General features: G+C 35.6%; 1 protein-coding gene across 2 annotated transcripts in view; it reads left to right on the top strand.

Annotated features, from left to right (window-relative positions):
• Window positions 1–26,206, top strand: part of PKN2 (protein kinase N2) — a 132,386-nt gene that overhangs the window by 88,170 nt on the left and 18,010 nt on the right. For both annotated transcript variants that reach the window (XM_032360797.1, XM_032360796.1), the window contains 8 exons: window positions 15,418–15,561; window positions 15,879–15,954; window positions 16,543–16,717; window positions 16,945–17,071; window positions 17,560–17,690; window positions 17,773–17,848; window positions 17,927–18,018; window positions 25,237–25,413. In XM_032360797.1, the coding sequence (XP_032216688.1) occupies window positions 15,418–15,561; window positions 15,879–15,954; window positions 16,543–16,717; window positions 16,945–17,071; window positions 17,560–17,690; window positions 17,773–17,848; window positions 17,927–18,018; window positions 25,237–25,413 (998 nt within the window). The remainder of the gene's footprint in view (window positions 1–15,417; window positions 15,562–15,878; window positions 15,955–16,542; window positions 16,718–16,944; window positions 17,072–17,559; window positions 17,691–17,772; window positions 17,849–17,926; window positions 18,019–25,236; window positions 25,414–26,206) is intronic.

The raw sequence follows: 26,206 nt of genomic DNA, 5'->3' as shown, positions 1-26,206 counted from the left end.
GAATGCTGGACTAAGGTGTTTATACTTGTCTGTATGGGAAATGGGATGGAAGAGATAAAATGGGAAAGTTGATTTTGGAAGTTGTATGAAGAACAAATTTGAGGGAGGAGGAACTAAAGGCATGTATGTTGGCTGGCAGCTACTCCAGTGCTACAACTCTAAGATTAGGAGAGCTTGAAGTAAAATTTGGCAGTAGGAAGAGAAAAGATAATATGTAGGAAATGAAGGAAAAAATAGCATTAGTAACTAGTTGGATTTCAGTACAAGGGAAGGAATTTGTCTATAATTTGCAAAGAAATTAATGCCCCAGTTATTAGAAAAATATATTGGAAGAGGATGGATTCTATACCTAGTTACTGAGCAATTAAATAAAGATGTGGAACTAGAAGTCAGGTCTGGATAAACAGATTCAGAGATACCTGACTAGAGGTCACAGTGATTGCCATCCAGGTGGATAAGATCAATCCATTCATTTCACAAATATTCATTGAACATCTTATATATGTACCGGGCTTTTTATTAGGGTCTAGATTTACAAAGATAATATATGCTCATTGCTGTAACAGAACTCCTAGGCTTAATAATCACTAATTTTCTGTTCTTTGCCAAGCACTATTCTAGACCCTAGTAATGACTGATCGAAACTCTGAAGTCCATATACTGAGGGACCTTATATCCTAATGAGGGAAAATAAATAGTAAACAAGTTAAAAAAAAACCAACTACAAGTACAGTGAAGGTAGTAAAAAGGGTAATAAGGGAGTAGGGACTACTTTAGAGTAATTAGGGAGTCTCTTGAGGAGACTACATTTGACTTGAGACCTGATGAGTGAAAAGTTGCCAAACTTGTAAAGACCCAGTGAGAGTATTCCCAGCAAGAGGAGACAACATATACAGCCCCTGGGGTAGGAGGGAACCTGATACGTTTTAAGAATAAAAATTGTAAAATAGAAGATCAAGGTAAAGTGAAGTAGATGTAGGTACGTGCTAAATCACTAGGATCTTTTTAAGTTAGGAATTGGGAGACATTTGAAGGGCTTTTAATAGGGGAGTTGACATCATTTTGATTTATCTATAGTAAATGATGTGATAGAAGTAAGTACCATGTACTATAGAAACTGATAAAAGACTTATTGACACACCCTGGGAAGGAGTTTGTAAAGGAAACAAAGGTCTAAAAACCAACTCTTAAGCAGTATCCCAAGAAAGGTTTGCCTGCCAAAGAGAAGTCAAAAACTTTGAGTTCAATCAAATCATACCTTAGATAAACATTATAAAAGCTTATCCAGTGAATAATTGCAGGAATTTTGAGGTGATGAAAATCCTATTACATATCAAACAATTGAAAAATGGGCTTTTCAAAAAGTCTATTAAAGAAGAAATTCAGCAAAGATTTTGTAACTGTCTTTCAAGTTAAAGGAGGAACATATGAGGAAAAAGTTAGGGTAGGGATAGCAATGAGATTTTATTAGCACCACGCTCTAACCAACTGAGCTAACCGGCCAGCTAGCAATGAGATTTTAATTTGTGTGTATTTATTCTCATTGATTAGTAGTGACGTCCTGGAGCTCACCGTTAAGGTTTACTGGATGGGTCTTGGTTTTCAGAGATTATACTGATTAAGTAGCAATGTTTGCCACATTCTTGGAGAAGTGGCAAGTAGCAAGCTGTTGTACATGTTCCATCCTTGGATTGACTGTATACTTTGTGGCTGTGGAGGACAAAGCAAAAGTCAATGGATGGCAGATTTTATTTCAGTACAAAGGGTAATTGTTAAAAAATGAAATGAGCTACTATAGAAAATAGTAAGTTCTCTCTCAATAAAGTTGAACGAGCAGCTTGTAAAAGAGATTTTAAAGGAATGCTTGTATGAGAAAAAGTTAAACTTATAAGATTTTTTTTCAACTCTGGTATTTTCTCTTCAGGTAGAAAAACCAGCATTGTTATGTGCTATAAACTAGCTGTTTAAATAGTTGGACCAATATAATTCAATCAAGCCCACTAGAGAGGGAAATAATAGTTGGGGTTGTTAATATATACAGAAACAGTTTTCATGCCTTGTTATATTTGTGGCTTCTTTCTAAGCTGTGTGAACACATATAGATATTTATGACCATAAAATGTTTCTTTCAGTTCCCATTCATTTTAATGTATCAGATTTGCTATAACATTGGCTTTGAAGCCAGGCAAAATGGGCTCATTGTCCATCTAGTACTTAATGTCTTTTGAAAATAGACAAATTACATAAACTTACAAATGGGCATTTGTTTCATCATCTCTAAAATGGGGTTAAAATACATGGTCAGCCCTTGAACAACACAGCTTTAAAGTGTGCAGGTCCACTTAATACATGGATATTGTACAATAAAGTACTAGAGATGTATTTTCTCTTGTGATTTTCTTAATACTTGATTTTCTTTAGCTTTATTGTAAGGATATAGTATATAACATACAAAATATATATAAGTTGACTATTTGTGATATCAGTAAGGTTTCCAGTCAACAATAGATTATTAGTAAAGTATTGAGGAGTCAGAAGTCATACTCAGATTGGTAACCTTTGCGTTGTTCAGGGGTCAATTTGTAATCTTTCAGGACTGTTAGAAAAACTGAAGTAGTGTATAGAAAATCCCTTTCATTGCCTGGCACATTTTAGCCACTCAGTGGCATTAATTCTTTCTTTAGCCCTAGGCTTTGATTTGTGGGTGGCTATGAATTTAAGTATAATAGAAGAATATGATAGGTTATGGGGAATTAATTGGTTGAATGTCATTTTCTTTCACTTCAGAGCTTGTTTAAAGTAATTACAGGAATTTTGATGAGTGGTATGATCAAAATGAAGCTCAGAGAGGAACACCTAGATGGTTCAGTTGGTTAAGCATCCAATTCCTGATTTCAGCTCAGGTCATGATCTCAGGCTTGTGAGATGGAGCCCCACATACCATCAGGCTTCACCCTCAGTGGGGTGTCTGCTTGAGATTCCCTCTTTCCCACCCCTCCCCCTCACTTATGGGTGTGCGTGTGCTCTCTTTCTCTCTCTCAAATAAATAAATGGATCTTTAAAGAAAATGAAACTCAGAGGATTATTGTTAGAGGGAAAACAGCTGGTTAAAAGCTTTTCATGTAGCCAGGCTATTGTCTTATGAAGTTTTATATTTAAAATAGAACTTAAAAGTAATACATACATACATATAAAATGCAGTAAGAAAGAACTCAAAAGTAAGTTATCCGGGGAGCCTGGGTGGCTCCGTGGATTAAGCCGCTTCCTTCGGCTCCGGTCATGATCTCAGTGTCCTAGAATCGAGCCCCGCATCGGGCTCTCTGCTCAGCTTCCCCCTCTCTCTGCCTGACTCTCTGCCTACTTGTGATCTCTCTCTCTGTCAAATAAATAAATAAAATCTTTAAAAAAAATAAAAGGTAAGTTATCATCATCTTATAGTTAAGCTGAGCCCCAGGGTAGCTAAATATTAATAAATGTCAGAGTTGGTACTAGACCTCAGTGTTGTTCAAAATGAATATTCTTTCCTCTATGGTAGTTTGAATGAGGTAGTTAACAGTTAAATAGAGGAAGAAATAACAGAAAGATAATGAAATTTGAAAGAGAAAATAATTTAAAATTACTTAGACTACAAGCTTAGAAAACTACAAAGACTGGTAACTGTTGATTGGTTTTTCTTTACTTGTAGTGGTGATCTTCACCTAAAATTGTTTTTTTTCCATGACTTCAGATAGTCTTCCCACTTTGGAGTAGTCCTCCCTTTCAGAGTTTGAAAACAGTGCGTGACTAAGTAAAGCTATTCATCCCTGAGGCCAGCTAGACTTTCTAGGTTCCTGGTAGGCATGTTCCTTGTTCCTAATTTGATTAGAAACTTCTTTTTGGCAGAGACTACATTCCTTATTGTGATAACCACTTGTGTTTACATATTACATTTCACTTTTTCATGTGCCTTTTACCCTTTTACTTCATCCCTTATATTTATAGAATATTTATTTATGGAAAATGTTTATTGAAGTATTTATAGAAAATGTTATTTTAAACTGTCTGACGTGTTCATGCCTAGCGTTTTGCCTCAAATGTCAAGTTTCTTTTGTACGGGATTCTGGAACTTAGTTATTTATACTGTTTCTATCCTTTTCAAGGTACAGAGATTCATAGGACTTTTTGGAGTTAGGAGATACTCTGGAAATAATCTAGACCTAGAATAATTTAAGAAAGCCCAAATTATGTTCCTGGTAGTTCAGGGCTCCATAGAATTGTCTTAGGAGAGAACACAGAGACTTTTTGTTTGTTTTGATATTCTGGGTAAGATATTTGAAATTTGCCATTTAAGAAAAACAAGCTTTGGGGCACCTGGGTGGCTCAGTGGGTTAAGCCTCTGCCTTCTGCTTAGGTCATGATCTCAGGGTCCTGGGATTGAGCCCTGCATCAGGCTCTCTACTCAGCAGGGAGCCTGCTTCCTCCCCTCTCCCTCTCGCTGCCTTTGCCTGCTTGTGATCTCTGTCATATAAATAAATGAAATCTTTTTTTTTTTTTTTAAAGATTTTATTTGTTTATTTGACAGACAGAGATCACAAGTAGGCAGAGAGGCAGGCAGAGAGAGAGAGAGGGAAGCAGGCTCCCTGCTGAGCAGAGAGCCCGATGCGGGACTCGATCCCAGGACCCTGAGATCATGACCTGAGCCGAAGGCAGCGGCTTAACCCACTGAGCCACCCAGGCGCCCCAATAAATGAAATCTTTTTAAAAAAAAGGAAAAACAAGCTTTGAAAATTGCTGATGTAATTTAATGTAGCCCCCTCACTTCACAAATTAATAAGGAAATTATGGCCCAACGATTGTAAGTAACTAGCCTAATGTATAATCAAGAACTCTTTTTTAAAATTTTTACTGTAGTATAGTTGACACAGTATTATATTATTTTCAAGTGTACGATGTAGTGATTCAGCAAATCTGTATATTATTTTTCTGCTCACCACAAGTGTAGCTACTTTGCCACTACACAAAGCTGTTATAATGCCGTTGATTATATTCCTTATGCTTTTATCCTTTTTCCCTGCGACTTACTCCATAACTGTAAGCCTGTATCTGCCACTCCGTCACCCATTTTGCCCATCCCCTCAATCCACTCCCATCCCTCTGGCAATATCCATTTGTTCTCTGTATTTATGGGTGTGTTTCCACTTTTCATAAATAACCCAGGATTCTTTTATTTTAAAAAAATTTTTTTATCAAGTAATATCTATGTTCAGTGTGGGATTCAAACTGACAAGTGTGGGACTCAAACTGACAAGCCCAAGATCAAGAGTCACTCCACCAACTGAGCCAACAAGTCACCCGAATAATCCAGGATTTTTAATGAAGTTCTTGTGTTCTTTCTATTCTTATCAGGTTACCCTTTTTATATTTTCTTTAAAAATTTGGTCCTTTTTAATGTTTACTGTAAACACATTAGTAGCTATGTAATACCTCATTTTTCCTGAATTCCCTCAGTCCTGGGGGAACAAGCCATAAAATAGGAATACAATGACATATTAATTTCTTCTGTGTATGAGCTATCTGACTCTGACCATACTATTCAATCTGAGATGCTATTTTTTAACTTAACATGAAACTGCAGGCGCCCTGAATGGCTCAGTCAGTAGTACATGCATCTCTTAATCTCGGGGTCATGAGTTCAAGCCCCATGTTGGGTGTAGAGCCTACTTAATTAAAAAAAGAAGAAGAAGAAATGAAACTATGAAAATATTTACCCTTCTTACCTTTCTGCTGCTTCCAGATTCTATCAGATGACACAATATATTCTCTGAGGCTATGAATCTGGAGACAATGAACTATGTATATAATCATCTACCTTTTTTTTCCCCATCCCTATCATCTTTTGATGACCAGTCTCCAGTATTTCTTAAGGACTTTGGTTCTTCACTTCAGCATCATTATGGGAGATTAAAGGGAAAAAAGAACAAAACATATATGTAAATAACCTACTTAACATTGTATTATTTCAAAGTTCTTGGAGCATCTCAGCCACAGTGTACCTTTACTCCTTGTCATTTTAGCAATGAATGGTTCTGAAATCTTAAATTTGATATGCCAGACTTAACAAATCTTTTACTTCTCTAAAGGAGATAGTTACATAAAGCACCAAGATTAATGGTTATATAGTAAGTGACAGCTCATGTTGTTATTGTTACTCATCTGGCTCTCAGAACTTGATATTTGATCAACTATTTCCATTTCCTTGATTCTTCAGGAAAGGACTGAAGAAGGGCCATCAGTCCCTTCCAAATTACATTTTCTTTTCCCTATACCCTTAAACTAGTGTTATCCCGAACCTTGTCCTTATTGACATGGTTCCACATAAAACATTCTTCAACATTGTCTTTATATCAACAACACCTGTTCTAGAAACTCCCAACAGCCAGTCATTTCTACCATCTGTCTTTTCTGCTCTAATTTACTGAATACTGCTAAAATATTAATCATACCAATTACTATAAGTTTTAGTTTCTCACCTCAGCTGGGCTTATAAAAGTTATCCTGCATTTCAGATCTTAATCCCATTACCAGAAGCTTTTCTTCCACCTATCTCTTCAAAATTCTATTCCCTCTCAGACTCCTTTGCTTCTGTGTTATAGATAAGATTAAGATCATTAGGATGCAGCTTCCTCAGATTCCTCCATCACCTGCAAATATTTCTGTATCTTTTTCATTGGTTTTAGAGAAAGAGGTCTCTCTCGGTCCTGTGAGAGCCTATAAGAATTCAGTTTGTGCTCCAGTTTCCATTCTCTCTCATCTCCTAAACCCTTTTCCATCAGTTACCCCAGCTATCACCTATATATTTTTTTATCTCCTCTTTTCTTCCCACCTCTGATTCTTCTCCATATGTTAACATTCCTCCCACTAAAAAAAAAAAATTTGTTTTGCTTCTTCATAGCTCTGTTGATAGGTCTCTCATACTCAAGATCCTTGAAGTAGTAATTTGTGATCACAATCTATTCTTCCTCTGTCATTCATTATACATTGCACTGAAACTTGTGCTGTAATAGGTCCTGAATAACACACATTACATATAGTGTCATTTAATCCTCCCAACAATCTTGCATATATAATTATTTTCACTGTTTTGGGGATTATTTGAAGTTCCAAAAGTTAAATAACTTTTCTTGCCCTCACAGCTAGAAAGCACTGATTCTGGGAATCACCGCAAGCATCTGACACTAAAGCCAAGTCTTACCTGACACCAGTATGTTTTTTTTTAATAGTGGGCTAACTTGTCTTTTTGTTTCCAATATAGATTTTATTAATGACATATCACAATAGTAATGATAAAAGCTGACATTTACTGAGTACTGACTATGTACTGAGTTTGTCTTAACTCTTAATTTTCATACCACCCTAGTGTTTGATACCATTATTATATATATTTTACAGATGAGCAAACTGAGGCTCAAAAAAGGTAAGTAAGTAACTTGCCCAAGGTCACAAAACTAGTAAGTAGTATCAAGCTAAGATGTCAACCTATGTTGTTCTACAGAAATTAATTGTTTATGCAGTACCAGGCAGTCTTGATTCTAGAGGCCTTGTTTTTAATTACTATATTGCCTGATCTGACCTGACCTCTACTCCTCTATATTTTAAATCCTTTAGTGGCAGCATATAATTTACAAGTTAAAGACCAAATACTTTGCAAATCTTACGAAGCCCTTCATGACTGTCTCTGCCCATCTTCTCATCTTTATTTCCCAAAGTTTCCCTTCTTAATATTCTAGGCTTTAACTAGATGAAACTATTTCCTATCCATATGATACACTTCATGCATGCTTAACTTTGTACATTCTTTCCCATGTGACTACTGTGTTCTCTCCTCCTTTAATTTTGTAATTTATATCTGAAAACCCAATTGAGCAATCCTTAACCTTTTCTGATCTTCCGACTACCTTTCCCTTCGGAAAAATTGGTCAGTTCTTCCTTTTGTATCATTGTGCCAGTTGTATATGCCTCTCTGTTACCAGTATTTATTTACATTTCCATCTCCCTAATAAAACTGAACTGTTTAAGAACAGGACCATACATTGCTTCTCTTTGTATCTCTGTCACAGTACTGAAGATAGGTATTCATTGAGTATTAACAGGATGAATGGAAATAATTTATGTAAAATATCTTTAAAAAGCAGGTTGTTTCAATTTCCTCTTTTTCCCTCATACATCAACATACCCAGGTGATACACTCTTATTCGTACAGATTCATACAAATAGATTTCCAGAATGACACACATTAAAATCTTAGGATGAGGGTCATAGACAATTGAAAATATCTTCTTTTTACCTACTCCCATGCTCCCCCACACAAGTGAGTCTGACTTGTTTCCCTGTGCTTTACCTGTTATTGTCCTATAGCACTGTATTGGCATTTTAGCTTTTTTCTACCTCTGTGATCTTTAAAGTATCACACAAAGGCCTACATTTAGTGCTGTGAGAAATACAAAACAGCAAGAAATGTTCTTTCCATAAAGTACCCTGTGGTCTGGTAGGTTTAAAAAAAGCAGTTTGAGACAAAATAAAGAACTATTTAATTGTGTTTCAGAAACTTAGGGAAGAATTCTACCCAACATGAGCATGCATCAAAAACTTTAAAATACATAAGGATACAACCACCATCAGTAAGCAGCAGTATATAATGGGCTTATTCGTTGTAGAGTATAATATGAATGTTTAAATTATTTAAAAAAGTAATAGAGGAATTTAAAAACATGAGCAAAGAGTGAGTGTCAAAAAGACTAGGCAACGTTTTTAAAGAACAAAAGGAAATACTGGACATCTGAAATGGGTGTCAGAAATAATTGGGGGAATAGTGGCAATGAAACATGATTGCCATTGGTAAATTGTTGAAGCTGGGTGGGAAGCAGAATGAAATAAAACTTAAGAAAAATCAGAACTACAACATTTGCAATTGAAAACTAAGTGGATGGGTTAAATAACGGGATTTAGTGGTATGGAAGATGAAGCTAAAAAAGTTGCCCTAGGGCAACACAAAGAGACAAAGAAATGAAAAACATGAAAAAAGAGAGGCTGAGAGATACAAAGAATAGGATGAAAATGACTAATACACTAAGTGGAGTTCCAGAATGAGGGAGTGCAGAAAATGGGACAGTGGTCATGTCTGAAGCAATAATAACCTAGGATTTTTCAGAAATGATGACAAACATGAATCCTCAGATTTGAGAACACGAGTCCCTAGAAAGATAAATAAAAAGTTATACACATCTAAAAACTCAAGAGAAAGACATAATGGACTGGAATTATTCAAGAACACCCTTGTGAGGGAGATGGATGTTTAATTTGGTCTTGATGAAAAGCGAATTTGAACTGGTACAAAGGAAAGAGCAGTTTGAAATCTCATATGACAGTATAATTTTTGGCTGGGGAATAAGATACAGGACTAGACATAGAAACTGTGTGTAAAGACAGAGGCAGGAAAGTTTAGAATGGGTTTGGGATAATAGGGAGTCTTTGGACCTTTTTATACAATATGAATTGATATAGATAGCAGTATCTATATAAAGTGGTATCTAATAAGCTGTATCTATATAAAACAGTTAAAGCACTAGTTTGTATCATAATTGTTTACTTTTCTCTTTCATTGTGAAGAGAGCAGAGTTACCCACATCTGTAGGAGGCAGACTTTTCAAGCAAATATCACAATCTCATATTCTCCATTGTCTCAGTCTCAAACTCTCCTCTTTGTATTTCCTATCCTCCCCAAAGGTTTAAGGTTTCCCTCTTTTTGTCACATTTGGTCCATCTGGAAGATCACCCTTAATGGACTCCTGAACTCAAAAGAGATATGACTGTTTCCTGATGATGTAGTTTTCTGTTTGCCCTTAGTGGATTTCATTGGCCCCATTCCCTATTCTGTGTTTTGCCCCTGGAGGCTGATAGCAGTGAACTTGAACCACTAGGCTCTGACTTATAATGAGAGACATTATTAGGAAGCAGAAGGAGAGGGAAGTCAAGGTGTTTGTTTCCCTCCTTGCCTATTTTCACAGCATTGGTTCAACTATGGCTATAGCTCCTGATGGACAGTCCCTTTTCCAAGGTTCTGTTAGTACTCACTGGATTCTGGTAACTAGTGCCTCTTGCCCGTTGAGGCTAGGGGTGGTAACAGATTTCTACTATTGCTAGATGTCAGTTGCTTCCCATACTTGTTGGTTCCTTAACCTTAATCACACCTCCATAAATAGACAATTTTTAAAATTCAGGCTCTTTGGGGTGCCTGGGTGGCTCAGTGGATTAAGCGTGTGCCTTTGGCTCAGGTCATGATCCGTGTCCTGGGATCAAGCCCCACATTGGGCTCTCTGCAAAGTGGGGAGTTTGCTTCTCCCTCTCGCTCTGCCCCTCCCCTGCTCATGCTCTCTGTCTCTCTGTCCAATAAATAAAGCCTTTTTAAAAATAAATAAAATTTAGACTCTTTGAGTGTACAGTTTCTTTGCTGCTGGGACCCTAACTGGTGTTTACCAAGTCTGTGCTGTCTTCAGAAGCCCACGGAAGGCCATTTAATGGAAGACCAATTAATGTGATATGTGCCATGTTGTATGTTTACAAAGTCTTACCTTTCCTTGGCTCTTGAACTTTCCATGTTTTGCTTTTTGCCCCTCCCCCTTTTTTTCTTTTCAACAGTGCTTCCTAGCTTTCGTTTTCTTGTCTTAGAGGTACCCTGACTTTCTTGATTCACGGCATCCTCAGTGTTCTAGTTTTTATTTTTATTTTTATTTTTTTTAACAATGTGTATCCAGGCCAAAAGAAATATCCAACAATTTCATATTAAGAAGTACTTACTAAAAAGCTTCTGTGCAGAGAAGGAAACAGAAACAAAATGAGAAAGCATCCTACAGAATGGGAGAAAGTATATGTGAATCATAGATCAGATAAGGGGTTAACATTCAAAATATATAAAAATGTCCTAAACCTCAATAGCAAAAAAAAAAATCTGATTAAAAAATGGACAGAAACTGAATAGATATTTTTATAAAGAAGACATACACATAGTCAACAGGTAACATGTAAAGGCTCAACATCACTAACCATCAAGGAGATGGCCAGTCACAACCATAATGAGATACAACCTTATACCTGTTAGAACAGCTGTCATCAAGAAGACAAGAGATAACAAGTATAGACAAGGATGTGGAGAAAAAGAAACCTTTGTGCACTGTTGATGGGAATGTAAATTGGTACAGCCACTATGAAAAATAGTATGAAGGTTCCTCGAAAAATTAAAAATAGAACTACTATATGATTCATTAGTCCCACTCCTCAGAATGTATTCAAAAGAAATGAAAACGAATGATATGATATCGAACAAAGAAATGATATCGAAGAGCTATCTGCACTTCCATGTTCATTGCAGCATTATTCACAATGGCCAAGTTACAGAAACAACGTGTCTGTCAATGGATGAATGGGTAAAGAAGATGAGACGTGAGATCTATATGGAACATTAGTCAACCATGAGAAGGAGGAAATCCTGCTATTTGTAAACATGGATGGCCTTGAGGACATTATACTAAGTGAAATAAGCCAAAGACAAATACTGCATGGTATCGTTTGTATGTGGAATATTGAAAATAAATAAATAAATAAATAAAGCCAAACATCCGGGAATGAGGTAGAGAAGTGGATGCCAGGAACTAGGGGGTGGGGAAAATATAGAGAGGTTGGTAAAAAGAAAAAAAAGTGCAAATTTTAATTATAAAATGAATAAGGTCTGAGCGTCCATTGTATAACATGGTAACTATAGTTAACACTGTAAATGAAATTTTTTCATTTAAATTCAATTAGCTAATATAAATGAAATTTACTGAGAGTAGAACTTAAATGTTCTCAAATATAAAATATATGAAATGATGGATGTGTTAATTAACTAGATGGGAAGAATCTTCAGCGTATACGTACAAAATACCTTGGTATACACCTTTTTTTATGACTTTTTATTTATTAGCCTAGAGAGAGAGAAAGCAGGGGAGGGAGCACAGCAAGGGGAGTGGGAGAGGGAGAAGCAGATTTCCAGGTGAGCAGGGAGCCTGGTGCAGGGCTCCATCCCAGGACCCTGGGATCACAACCTGAGCTAAAGGCAGACACTTAATGACTGAGCCATCCAGGTGCCCCTTGATAAACACTTTAATATACACGATTTCATTTAAAAAGTAGTTACTTTAAAAATACTTAGTACTGGGGTGCCTGGGTGGCTCAGTGGGTTAAAGCCTCTGCCTTTGGCTCGGGTCATGATCCCAGGGTCCTGGGATCGAGCCCCGCATCCGGCTTTCTACTCAGCAGGGAGCCTTCTTCCTCCTCTCTGCCTGTTTCTCTGCCTACTTGTGATCTCCATCTGTCAAATAAATAAATAAAATCTTTAAAAAAAAAAATTAGTACTGGGGTGCTTGGGTGGCTCATTGGGTTAAGCTGCTGCCTTCGGCTCAAGTCATGATCTCAGGGTCCTGGGATTGAGTCCTGCATGGGGCTCTCTGCTCAGCAGAGAACCTGCTTCCCTTCTCTCTCTCCCTGCCTCTCTGATTACTTGTGATCTCTGTCAAATAAAATATTTTTAAAAATTAATATCTATGTTTTAAGAAACTAGTACTTTTTAGTGAAACATCTGAGAGGAAAAAATAATTTTATTTCATTTTTATGTAACCAGTTATTTACTAATGGAGTCTGCCTGTTGTATAGTATATAATTTCTCAAAGCGTGGAATTAGAATGAATACAGTATCCCTATCTCCTCTTACACATTTATTTTTCATTGGAAAAATCAGTTTTTGAGATCTAGTATAACAAAGATAAGATGTCATCAGAAAGATTGTGGTACATTCTGATGCTCAAACGGAATTTACTGTGAGCTAGTATTTCTTATGGTATCCCATAGGTGTCACTGTGTTTCTTTTGTAAAGTTAAAATATCCTCCATTGCCCCAAGAGTTCCTCCCAGTTTGGGAACTTCAGCCTTCTTGATGCTTCACTACCTTTTTATGATAGATGTGTGCTGGGTTTTTTTTAATTGCAGCACATTTTTTAAGTTGTTCTTCCTTCCTTCCTCTCCTTATAGGGCTGATTCAACATCTCTTTTTCTGTTTACTTTCAGGCCTTATAGACGTCAGACAAATCATTCAGATGCCTTAGATCTACAACAGAGTTATTTCTTTGATTCTAGGTTCAAATTCATTAAAAGACCAAATGAAGCACAGGTTGGGACAGTTTGCCAGAACTGCCCAGGAGTAGCTCAGATCATACTGCTCTGCTATTTTGGTGATGATTTGACTCCATCTAGAATTTTGTTGCTCTTAGAGTTTGACATTACCTAGAAAGATGTCCTTGCTTTCTAGAACCGGCCTACTTCATTTGGAAAATTGCCAGCAAATAAGCAGTCACCCTTAGAGTTTAAATTCAGTAAACATTAGTGAGCTCTCTTTATATAAAAGGTATTTTCCTTATTAGGTGCTCTATTCCTGGTTTACCTATCCAAATACACACAGGATGTTAGAGAGTGAAGTATGTTTAGAGTTCCATGAAACAGTGTTATAAGTATCAACATAAAAGATCTTCATCTGCTCTAGATCACAGTCATCCTCCCCCCTTAAATTATAGAGAGTCATCTTCACAAGGAACAAGGCAAAGACAGAAAAAGTGAAGAGCTTTATACCTAAAACCTCAGTGTAGAATTCCAAGAAAGCTAGCCTTCCATCTCAAAGCTTAGATCTTTCTAACACACTTCAGTTTAAAACACAGAACGAAGTGAAAGCAGAAAGAGAAATGAGTTAATGTATGTTATCAGATTGGCTAGAATAAATACAAATGTAGTGATTGGACCTCTTCTCATCTGGAGAAAGATATAATCTTAACCATGTGTTAACTGTTAGCAGTGTGAAAGTATAAGAACTTTTAACAAATACTAATTCCATCGCCAGCATCTATACCTCTTGCATCTATCAGCCCGATCTGTCACAGGTCTTCCTCCCTGCCACTGGGAATAAGAAAGGAGAAAGTACACCTCTCCTAGTCTGAAACTGTGTAGTGTAAATTACCAGTCTCTGGTTCATTTATTCACCTAGTTTGTTTCCCAGAATAACTTCCCAAAATACTTAAACTTTTAACTTGAGTAGATGCCATTTGCCTAATCTTAAAAGAATTACACTTCTTCTTTCATGACAAGCATTCTCTCTCATAGTAATTATATTTCATAGAGAAAGAGGAGGTGGCCCTGGGTTGACATACTGCCATAGATGCCTTTTTCTGATTAGTTATGAGACCTTCTGGTGCATTGTGTTTTTAATTTTTTTTTAATTTTATGTTGTTTTTTGTCTTCATTTGCATCAATTCATTGTATAATTTAAAGTGAAAATGTTTGTTACTATTTATGCCAGAAGTTTATATAATAGGCATAAGTTCATAAATTGAAAGTTCTACAGGAAAGAAATAACTTTTTACTTTCTTGAGCCTAAGGAGGGGGAAAATGTTTAGCTCTTCTTGTGAATGGTCTGCAGAATCCTGAGAAACAAAGTAATGGAGAAGTCTGGTGCTTTCTAATTAAAATATATGTAGATTATAACATATGTAGAGGTCAGTTTATGGCACAGTTTATAAACTGTGTTCTAATGGATTGTTAAAACCTTAAATATGTTTCTCCACATAAGCATTATTTTTAATGATTACAGAGTTATTCTCTTACATGGATATGGTATAATATACTTGTCCCTAGTTTCTGGACATTCAGGCTGTTGCTGCTTTGCTGCCTTATGTGGGAGGGAGAAGGGTTATAATAAATGAACATCATTTTGTGTAAAACTTAGTCTGAATCTCCCTTCCTACCTGTATCTGCCCTTGCTATTACTAGTCCTATTACCTGGTAGTATTCTTTTGAAGATTAAGTGATCTAATACTTTCAGAGTGCTTAGTACAGTGTATGGCGTCTGTAAGTGCAGAATAAATGCTGTCTGCAGACCTCCCTAACTCCGCATTGGGATAAGGTAATAAGACAGTTTGAAATGGGTTCTTTGTGGAGAGCACTGAGGTCTTTCAGTAATAGTACAGTAAGTGATACCAGTACTGAAGCTGTGACATGGGGAGGAGTTTCTGTGGTCAGTCTTCTGTATTGGTTGTTCCAGTTGTGTATTCTTTGTTTAAAAAAAAAAAAAAAAAAAAAAAGAATATCTTAGCTGGAGACTGGTGGAGTATAAATTTCTTCCTTGTAGTTAAAATATGTAAGTTTGTTAATATATAATAGAGAAACATTACAAAGCACTCTTAATAGTGTGACTTTTGTGTGTGTTATCTTTGTTTATTTGTATTTTATATTTTTTGTGATCTTTTATTCAAGTGTGTGTCCAATGATGTCTTCTCTGTTTTATTATTTTTTTTAATTATCCTAGTCACGTGAACTGGAAATTTCAGTTTATTGGCGTGATTGGAGATCTCTGTGTGCTGTAAAATTTCTGAGGTTAGAAGATTTTTTAGACAACCAACGGCATGGCATGTGTCTCTATTTGGAACCACAGGGTACTTTATTTGCAGAGGTAATAAATGTGTTTTATTAAATGTGTATCACTATCATTGAAATTATGTAGGCAGCATAATGTAAAAATGGAAAGAGTATTAGGCTGAATGACAGACAATTTAAATTTTTCGCTCAACTCCACTACTGCATAGGTGTATTACCTTGAGACAAATCTTTTATCCTCTCTAGGTCTACTTTCTCACCTAGAAAATAAGAAGTTGGGCTTAAAATATATCTAAGGTTCTCTTAAGTTTTCAAAAGTTAGAATTTTGTTCAATTTCGTGAACCATAAATCCAAAGCTATACTCATGTCAACTTGAATTTTCTTCACTGCAGGTTACCTTTTTTAATCCAGTTATTGAAAGAAGACCCAAACTCCAAAGACAAAAGAAAATTTTTTCAAAACAACAAGGTAGTTACTAAGGAATCAAATATGTCTTTTGGTGTATTCTGATGCATAGGTGATCTGCATTTAAAAGTGATACCCATCTTTGTTTTTGTTTTCCACTCATTTCTAACTTTTTTTTATTAAGGAACATTTCAAACATATTCATGAGTAGAGAGACTGGTACTATGTACCCTCACTCAGCCTCAACAACAGTCAACTCATGGCTAATTTTGTTTCATTTATATCCCATCCACATACTACTTCAGATTATATGAATCTGAATATGGTAGACACCATATTGATTCACCCATAAATATTATAGTTATTTGCTCTAAAAGTTCATTCTTTTTTTTAAGAGAATTCTTTTTTAAACCTTAGCCACATATCATTGCTAGACTTGAACAAATAGTGCCTACCTCTTTATTTTTAAAACTATTTTCACTATTTTACACTAGCCTTTAATAACAAATAGTTAAGAACTATTTTTGAAGTAACAAATTTTGTTTGTTCTTCATAAATTATAAACCAGTGAATATGAATTTTTAAATTATGGCTTTTGCTAATATATTAAAAAATTACTTATTCTATTTTCTTTATTCACAATATCCACAGGCAAAACATTTCTCAGAGCTCCTCAGATGAATATTAATATTGCCACATGGGGAAGGCTAGTGAGAAGAGCTATTCCTACAGTAAATCACTCTGGCACCTTCAGCCCTCAAGCTCCTGTGCCTGCTACAGTGCCAGTAGTTGATGTACGCATCCCTGAACTAGCACCTCCAGCTAGGTATGTGTCTAAGATTTTTAAGCATCGCTTTTATGAAATAGTTATTGTAACATTCATACATACTGCTTACCGTGGATCTATTAAAAGTCTGGTTTTTTCCGAATGGTATATTGAACTTAGTATTCTGCTTACTTTAAAATAATAAAAAAATAAGATTGTTTGCTTTAATTTTAAAGCTATTATACTTTTGATTACTGTTTTTGGTGAATTACTTTATCTCCTATAAGTGATTCTACAGTAACCAAATTGGACTTTGATCTTGAACCTGAACCTCCTCCGGCCCCACCACGTGATTCTTCTCTTGGAGAAATAGATGAATCTGCTAAATTAAGAGATTCGGATACACCAGGACAGGCAAGGCATTTTAAACCTTGTATAATTCTTTTTCACCAAATGAATTACCAGTAAAAGCATCATAGTGAGGTGTACATTTCAATTAATTTAAATTGCCTGGGTGAACTGTGTTTTTATGTTTCTTGTGAGTGAAACATAAAATCTCTGGAAGCTCGTGGGCCAGTACAGATGGAATAGGCTGCTGAAGGTAAAAGGAGCATACGAGCATGGTTGATATTAGATGATATATTGCTTCAAACACTCTTCACCTCCTAACTTGGTTAACATGATTTCTGAATATACATTGATGATGATGATAATGTGTTCATTTTTCAAATTTTTTAAGTAAGTGTAATATAGAATTAATAGCTGTAAGAATGTCCATTTTCTGAATTTTACTTTTCTCGCTAATATTTCTCTTGACTTTTGAAACTTTTAAACTTTATCTTTACCAAATAAGTTGTTTTCTCAGTGTTTCTATTATTTAATGACTACTTAATATTTTATAGGGTTCAGAAACTGTCTTTAATATTGAGAATGACAGAAATAGTATACTTCCAAAATCTCCATCTGAATATGAGCCTGATATTCCTCAACCAGGCCTCGGATACAGTGGTATTCGAGAACTTGAGGATAGAAGGTAAAGAATATATGCACAGCTTTGCTACTACATGTTTGGACCCATACTTTTGCCTTATTTTTAATTGACATACTGTTTTCAGATCCCAACAGATGTTTCAGTTTAATCTACAAGACTTCAGATGTTGTGCTGTCTTGGGTAGAGGACATTTTGGAAAGGTAATCTTTTAAGCTTTCTTGGAATGACTATGAAAGTAATAACTCAAATAGAAAATACTTACTTTAATCTCATTTCAGGTGCTTTTGGCTGAATATAAACACACAAATGAGATGTTTGCTATAAAAGCCTTAAAGAAAGGAGACATTGTGGCTCGAGATGAAGTAGACAGGTTAGTGGTTTGTTTTTTTTTTTGATGAAATTGTTCATTTTTCTGAAGTTTTAACTCAAGATCATGAAAATTGATGTATATATTGCAACAGCAAAACCTTCCATTTCCATTATATATGAAGAAATTAAATTAATGTATCTATACTTGATTAGGGTAGGCATTAATTACTGTTTATCTTTCCACCCAGCTTCTCCTTACGACAGTTTATTGGTTAGTGGGTACCAAAGAAAAGTGATGAAATGTTTAAATAATTCTGTTAAGTTTTTTATACTTGGAGATGGTAAAGTGTTTGTATGGTACAGAAATTGTTACTCATCTGTGGTCAGATGACACTATTTCCCATTTCATATTACATAAGGAACAGAATGTCAGTTATAGGTAATCTGCACTTAACCCAGTGGTTAATATATTCTGCTTTTTAAAATGTACCTATGTCTGTAGGGCACCTGGGTGGCTCAGTGGTTTAAGCCTCTGCCTTCAGCTCAGTTCATAGTCTCAGGGTCCTGGGATTGAGCCCCACATCCGGCTCTCTGCTTAGGAGGGAGCCTGCTTTCCCCTCTCCCTCTGCCTGCCTCTCTTCCTACTTGTGATCTCTCTCTCTGTCAAATAAATAAATAAAATCTTAAAAAAAAAAAAGTACCTATATCTATATTTTTGCTTTCATTTTTCTTAAAATATTTTTTAACCAGAGCATCTTTTTTTTTTTTAATTAAAGATTTTTATTTGTTTATTTAACACAGAGAGAACACAAGCAGTGGGAGTGGCAGAAAGAGGGAAAGGCAGAAGCAAGCTCCCTATGGAGCAGGGAGCCCGACTTGGGGCTCGATCACAGAACCCTGAGACAATGGTCTGAGCCAAAGGCAGGCGCTTAACCAACTGAGCCACCTAGGCACCCCTAACCAGAGCATCTTACCTCTCTGGGTTTAATAAATGTAAATTGATATGGATACATCCTTATATACTGTTTTTAAAATGCAAGGGCTTGGGGGACAATATTATAATTGGTCAGAGACTGCTTTAAAAAGACTGTCCTAATAGGATGATTAAATAAAAAACTTTTGCATAACAAATGGCTTATTTATTACAGAGAGAGACTTTCACTTGGTATTGATAAGCAATATTTGTCTTAAACCATTTGGAAACATCAGTTGATATAATAGAAGGCAGCCCTGTATATGAAGAGAGCCTAGGACTATGAGTGAAAAGACTGGCTTCTCTGTTCCTGCTTGTTTCTTCTTAATTAATGATTTGACCCCAGGGAAATTCACTGAACATCTTTGAACCTCAGTTAACCCACATATTTGTAAAACATGTTTACTGGTAATGCTTGCCTTAGTGAATTGTATTAAATGCTACACACACACACACACACACACACACACACACACTGCTACTTCTGATGTTTTTCCCCATCCTATAGGAAGTTCTTTCTTTCTTTTTATGATTTATTTATTTATTTGAGATATTGAGAGCGTGTGCACTGAGGCTGGGAAGGGGCAGAGGGAGAGAAATTCAGGCAGACTCCAGGCTGCGTGCTGAGTCCCACAAGGACCCATCACAGGGCTCAATCTGACAACCCTGAGATCATGACCTGAACTGAAATCAAGAGTCATTCAGCCAACTCTGCCACCCAGGCACTCTGGGAAGTTCTTAGAATTAGGATACCTCTTGAAAATGAAGCTTTCCTTGGGGTGCCTGGGTGGCTCAGTGGCTTAAATCCTCTGCTTTCAGCTCAGGTCATGATCCCAAGGTTCTGGGATCGAGCCCTGCATCCAGCTCTCTACTTGGCTGGGAGCCTGCTTCCCTTCCTCTCTCTGCCTACTCTTGATCTCTGTCTGTCAAATAAATAAATAAAATTCAAAAAAAAAAAAAAGAAAGAAAAGAAAATGAAGTTTTCCTTTATGTAAGAAAAAGAAATTTCTTTTGGATTTGCCTATTTATCTTTTACCTGTTTTCCATATCCCTCAATTACATCAAAATAAACTCTTTCTTGATATGTGAAACTATTCAGGAGGATTTTGCTGAATATTTATACACTATGCTGTGTACCATAGGATATATTTATAACTATTTCTGTTTTACTGAAGTAGTTGGTTAAAGCAAACCTTTAATCACACTGTCAGTCTTTTTATAACTGCAGTAATACTAGGGTCAGCTGTTTTTCTTTTATGGAAGAATATTTGCTTTATTCCAGATCTGTGAATGGTAAATTCATTTTTTTCCCAAAAGTAATAGTAAACCGGTACTACCTCTGATAATCTTGGTGGTTTATATAGCTTCTTGCTACCTTGTTACTACTGTTAGTCAAGTCTTAATAGAAGAACGCTTTCTAATTAAATCTCAACAAAATAACATTAATATTACCGTTAACGAAGGATGTCCAGATCAGAGGTTGGAGCTTTAGCCAGAGCCTAAGCTATTAGCCCTACTGAAAATCAATCCAGTCTTGGTGAAAAGTTAATGAGTGATCCTTACTAACTTCAGTTATTAATCCACATATTCGATAACATAGAAGTAAAACCCTCTGTTAGAAGGAATTTGAGGAACACAGCAAAAAGGAACAATTAGAACAAAGCAAGGAAAGAATAGACTATCAAAAAATGGATGAACATATTTTGAAAAGTAATACATATTTGTAACTTGCAATTCCAGATAGTAAACAACTCAAACTAATAAGTAAGCGTATTGTTTTATATTCACTTTCTAGTTCATCCTTTTAATAGATTCATAGAATTCATTGTTATTGCATATTACTGTTGGTTTTTTTTAATAGATGTTTCCAAAATACTTAATGACCATTTTCCAAGTTTTCTTTCTCTAGTCTGGATTTTATCATTTTACTTAGAAAACTGCCTTTTTTTTTTTTTTTAAATAGATCATAGAAAATTCCAAGTCAGTCTCCTTTTAAAAATGAAAATTATGGAGTGACTCTAAAGTAATGTGATTGATTCATTTACAAAGATTGCATTCTCCACCTGCCATTAATAGATAATTCTGTCCCGTCTATGCCCATTCCTGAGTAAGAATTTTTATGTCCCTGTAGTGCCTCCTCATTCTTTTCTTACCAGTTCATATTTCAAGACAGCAGAATATTACTGGAATTATATTGGTTGGAAGTATATTTTTGTAGTCATAGAACAAGAGCACAGCTAATCAGATATTACAAATATATACTGGGGCACCTGGATGGCTCAGTCAGTTAAGTATGTGAGTTTGGCTCTGGTCATGATCTCAGGGTCCTGGGATTGAGTCTCCTGAGTCAGGCTCCATACTTATCAGGGAGTCTGCTTCTCCCTATCTCCTTGCCTCTCCTCTCACTCATGTTCTCTCTTTCTCAAATAAGTAAATAAAATCTTCACAAATCAATCAACCAACAAATAATATTTTATAAACAAGTATACATTTATTTATATTTAAAATCTATAAATGCATATAAAATATACATGAATATGATTCAATCCTAAGACCATAGTCTTATTAACAATGTTATTTTCCACTGACCAGAATAACTATTTATACAAGCTTCTAAGTTTCTAGAATGTCTAATAATGTACTGAACTCTGAAGAAAGTGTACAAAAATGTTAGGATGGAATTAGTTACTTAGGGAAATAAAACATAAGTACATTAGTTATGTAAATAAAATAGACCAGGTATGTTTGAATTTAAACACTACAGACAGTAGCAGCTCAAAGAAAGGGGAGCATCATTGTGTGCAGATGGATTTAGGTAAGGCCTTGTAAGAGAGATTGGATTTGTGCTATTCTTTGGCAGATGGAAGATGCTTGGAAATATGGAGAGAAGTGAGGGAAATGTTCTGGACAGAATGAATAAAATTTGAAGTTTTTAATAAGGTTGGATTGTCCCATGAATTTTTAAGGGGAATATACAATTTTGGTAAGGTTGGGAAAATTTAGATGCTAACAGTGTAGCTTTTTGTTGTGCTGTAAAATACCTGAAATTATTGTGACAATTTTGGTCTACAAAGAACCTGCCTCCTTTACCTAAGAGTCTGAGACATCTATCGAGTCCTCTTGAGTATTCCTAGTCTTCATCAAAGCATTCCTGTGAATGACGTTAAAGCCATTTTAAGAGGCATTCTGATGAGTGAGTCTCAATCTTTTACATCATTTACATGTTTAACACAAGTCTAACCTAATACCCATCCATGAGAATTAGTGATTCACCCATTAGTAAATTAGTAATTTACCCATAAATAAAACCATATAGACAATGAAGAGACAGTGTTGTTACCTGCTTGAGCCCAAACATCTTATTTTGTTTTTATTTTGTCTGAATATTTTACCTATAGTACCCAAAATTTAGATAGATTTCATGAATCTATTGTTTTAGAAGCCATCTTATCAGTCTTACCCAACCGGACATTATTTTCTGATATATTTAAGTGGTGATAAAAATCAGAGCTATTAACTTTCTTAAAGGTTTCTTTGGAATTTATTTCTAATAATCACTTACTTTGTAATAACACTTAGAAACCTTACCAAATATATGTAGACATAACCCTAGTTTTTAATCAATTACAGTGGGACTTTTTGTTTTTTAGTATGTGTAAAATTATAAACAGATTGTGTGAAATCAGAGACAGGGTAAGAGTTTGTCTAGAATGTGACCTTATTAAGTGGAGTCTAAACACTATTCCATAATAGCTGCATTTACTGTCAGTATTTAAAAGTGAGCAGATATTTTAGTTCATAATCCAGAAGGCAACTATATTAACATAACATTAAAAATTTTGTGCTCGGGGCACCTGGGTGGCTCAGTGGGTTAAGCCTCTGTCTTCAGCTCAGGTCATGATTCCAGGGTTCTGGGATCGAGTCCCACATCGGGCTCTCTGCTCAGCAGGGAGCCTACTTCCTCCTCTCTCTCTCTCTCTCTCTCTCTCTCTCTGCTTGCCTCTCTGCCTACTTGTGATCTCTCTCTGTCAAATAAATAAAATCTTAAAAAAAAAACTTTTATGTTCCTTTACACAACAGGTATTTTTTTTAATTTTTTAAATTTAAATGCAGTTAATTAACATGTAATGTATTCTTGGTTTCAGAGGTAGAGGTCAGTGATTCATCTGTCTTAAATAATACCCAGTATTATAAAGTGTCCTCCTTAATGTATATCACCCAGTTAATCCATCCCCCCACCTCCCTCGCCTCCATCAACCTTCAGTTTGTTTCCTATGGTGGAGAGTCTCTTATGGTTTGTCTCCTACCCTCTCTATAAGGGTCTTTTGTCTTGCTCTCAAATGTTTTCAAAATTCTACTCAAAATTTTTTTGAATCATAGCAGTATAGCCCAGATACCAAAATAAATATTTTATCTTTAAAATTACCTTTAAAAAAAAACAAAACTCCTTCTTAAAACAACCAAAGGAAAGAAGAATGGATCTACCTCCCTCTAACATTAGCTTTTTTTGGCATTTTGAAATTAGCAATAACAAAAATCTAAGCAATTTTTTAATTTTAAAAACAAAGACATTGTTAATGCTTTTAAACAATGTCAACAAAGCGCCTATTTTATATTAAAGACATAATCTAATTGTTCATAAAATGTATATAAATATCTTTATTTTAATCAGGTACTTAAAATATGTTAATTCAACTTGCAGTTGAATAATATTTGATGGGCGCCTGGGTAGCTCAGTTGGTTAAGCATCTGACTCTTGGTTTCTGCTCAGGTCATGGTCTGAGGGTCATGAGATCAAGCCCCATGTTGGTCTCCGCACTCAGCTCAAAGTCTGTTTGGGATTCTCTCACTCTCCCTTCCCCTCTGCTCCTCCTGCTCACTCACTCGCTCACTTTCTCTCTCTCAAATAAAGTTTTTTAAAAAAATAAATGATATTTGACCTGGTTTTCTTCCACATTGAGTTTTGTTTTTTTTTTTTTTAAGATTTTATTTATTTATCAGAGAGAGAGAGAGGGAGAAAGAGCGAGCACAGGCAGACAGAATGGCAGGCAGAGGCAGAGGGAGAGGCAGGCTCCCTGCTGAGCAAGGAGTCCGATGTGGGACTCGATCCCAGGACGCTGGGATCATGACCTGAGCCGAAGGCAGCTGCTTAACCAACTGAGCCACCCAGGCGTCCCCCACATTGAGTTTTAAAGTCAAATTGATTACTAAATATTTTCAAGGAAAGGAGGAATGGTATTTTTTGCTATTTCGGCAAAATTAATGTTCCAGAGTCCATAAGGATGATCACTGTTCTTTGTAGCAGCTTGTAAGAGTGACAAGCTGCGCAAAGGCAAAACCTGTGATTGCTATAGATTTTTATAAATTAGATCATTCTCAAAGAACTTCTTCCTTGAAGTATGTTAATAGAATTCTCTGGGGAGTCTCTTTATTTTCCAGTCAGGCTTCTAAATTTAAAATTTTATGCAGCATATCTTTACCTTTCAACTTCACATTTTATATGGAAAAATATTTGAATACTATAGCTTATGAATTATAAATACTGTCCTTGATATTACCTTTATCACAAATTTTATATTTTTTTAATTATTCTTGGGGTGCCTGGGTGGCTCAGTCAGTTGAGCATCCCACTCTTGGTTTCAGCTCAGGTCATGATCTCAGGGTCCTAGGATTGAACCCCACAGGCTCCCTGCTCAGCAGGGAGTCTGCATCTCTCCCTCTCCCTCTTCTCTCCTGCCATGCACACATGTTCTCTTTCTCTCCCTCTTTATAAAATAAACCTTTAAAAAGTGGTTTTAACTATTCTTTAGGTTGCTAAATTCTCATTTCTGATACAATGTGAACTCTGACCTTTATGTCATGCTGATCATACATTTTAGTTTTCATTGATATATTTCAATTAAAGATATATATATATTGGGCGCCTGGGTGGCTCAGTGGGTTAGAGTCTCTGCCTTCAGCTCAGGTCATGATCCCAGGGTCCTGGGATCAGGGCCCACATCGGGCTCTCTGTTCAGCAGGGAGCCTGCTTCCTCCTCTCTCTGCCTGCCTCTCTGCCTACTTGTGACCTCTATAAAAAAAAAAAAAAAAAAAAAAAAAAATTTAAAGATATATATATATCAAGCAGACCAAATTTTTAAAGCAAAACTGAGACACATTTTATGGTTTTAAAGTTATAATAGGTAAGAACTTTGGTTATTTTAGAGTTCAGTAATTTTTTAAAGAATGTTAGTTGGAAAATGTCTAGTTGGAAAACTAGAACTTTTGTTGAAAAAACTATTGATTTTTAAATGTTTTCTCTTACAGCCTGATGTGTGAAAAAAGAATTTTTGAAACTGTGAATAGTGTAAGACATCCCTTTTTGGTGAACCTTTTTGCATGTTTCCAAACCAAAGAGCATGTTTGCTTTGTAATGGAATATGCTGCCGGTGGGGACCTAATGATGCACATTCATACTGATGTCTTTTCTGAACCAAGAGCTGTGTGAGTATGCTTTAGACATTTCTCTAAGTTTTTTTCATGACAGATTTCTTGCTAGGAAGGAAAAAAGCTCTTTGATTTTTTTTTTCTTTCCAAATGGAAAACTTCTGCAAAGAATATGAGAACTCATCTTACTTACTTTTTGCTATATATAAATGTATTTTGCTCCGTTGTCCATGTTGAAAATTTTGTAGATTACCCTAAATCATACTTGATAATTTAGATACACAGTTTAGGTTCATATTAGTAAAATTTCTCCTTGTTTTCCTGTTATTTTTTTTTTAAAGAAACCATGACTTTAAATACTAACTGTGCTCTAAGTATATTGTTAAGTGAAAAAAGAAAGTATAAAGGAGTCTCTGTCGTGTATTTGTATGAAATATTTATATTTGCATTTTAAAGGGCAATAAGTTAAAAGGTATAAATTATTTGTTTGCATGTGCTTATAATATCTCTGAAAGGATGTAAAAAAACTTGTACGTATATTGCCTCTAGTGAAAGGTGTAGAAAGCAAACTTCCTGGGCTTTGAATTCAGTGTTATATGAAGATTTTGCTTTTTCAGATGCATTAAGAAAAGTAATAGGAAACTTGAGATTAAATATACATATATATCTTTTTTCCCCCTACTGTTATCCCAGTTTTATAGCTCTTCAAGTAATGAAGCTAGGGTTTGAACCTAGGAAAGTGCTCCAAATGGCCACATTCTGTATGCTCTTGTTTACCAGCTTTATATCTCCAGCCCTGACTGCTTGCCTAAACTTCCAGTTCTAGTAACATTCAGCACCAACTTGACTT

This window comes from Mustela erminea, chromosome 10 (genome assembly GCF_009829155.1).
Source record: "Mustela erminea isolate mMusErm1 chromosome 10, mMusErm1.Pri, whole genome shotgun sequence".
In the NCBI taxonomy this organism is placed as follows: domain Eukaryota; kingdom Metazoa; phylum Chordata; class Mammalia; order Carnivora; family Mustelidae; genus Mustela; species Mustela erminea.
The sequence above is the reverse complement of the archived record's forward strand: the minus strand, read 5'-3'. Positions and strand labels throughout refer to the sequence as shown.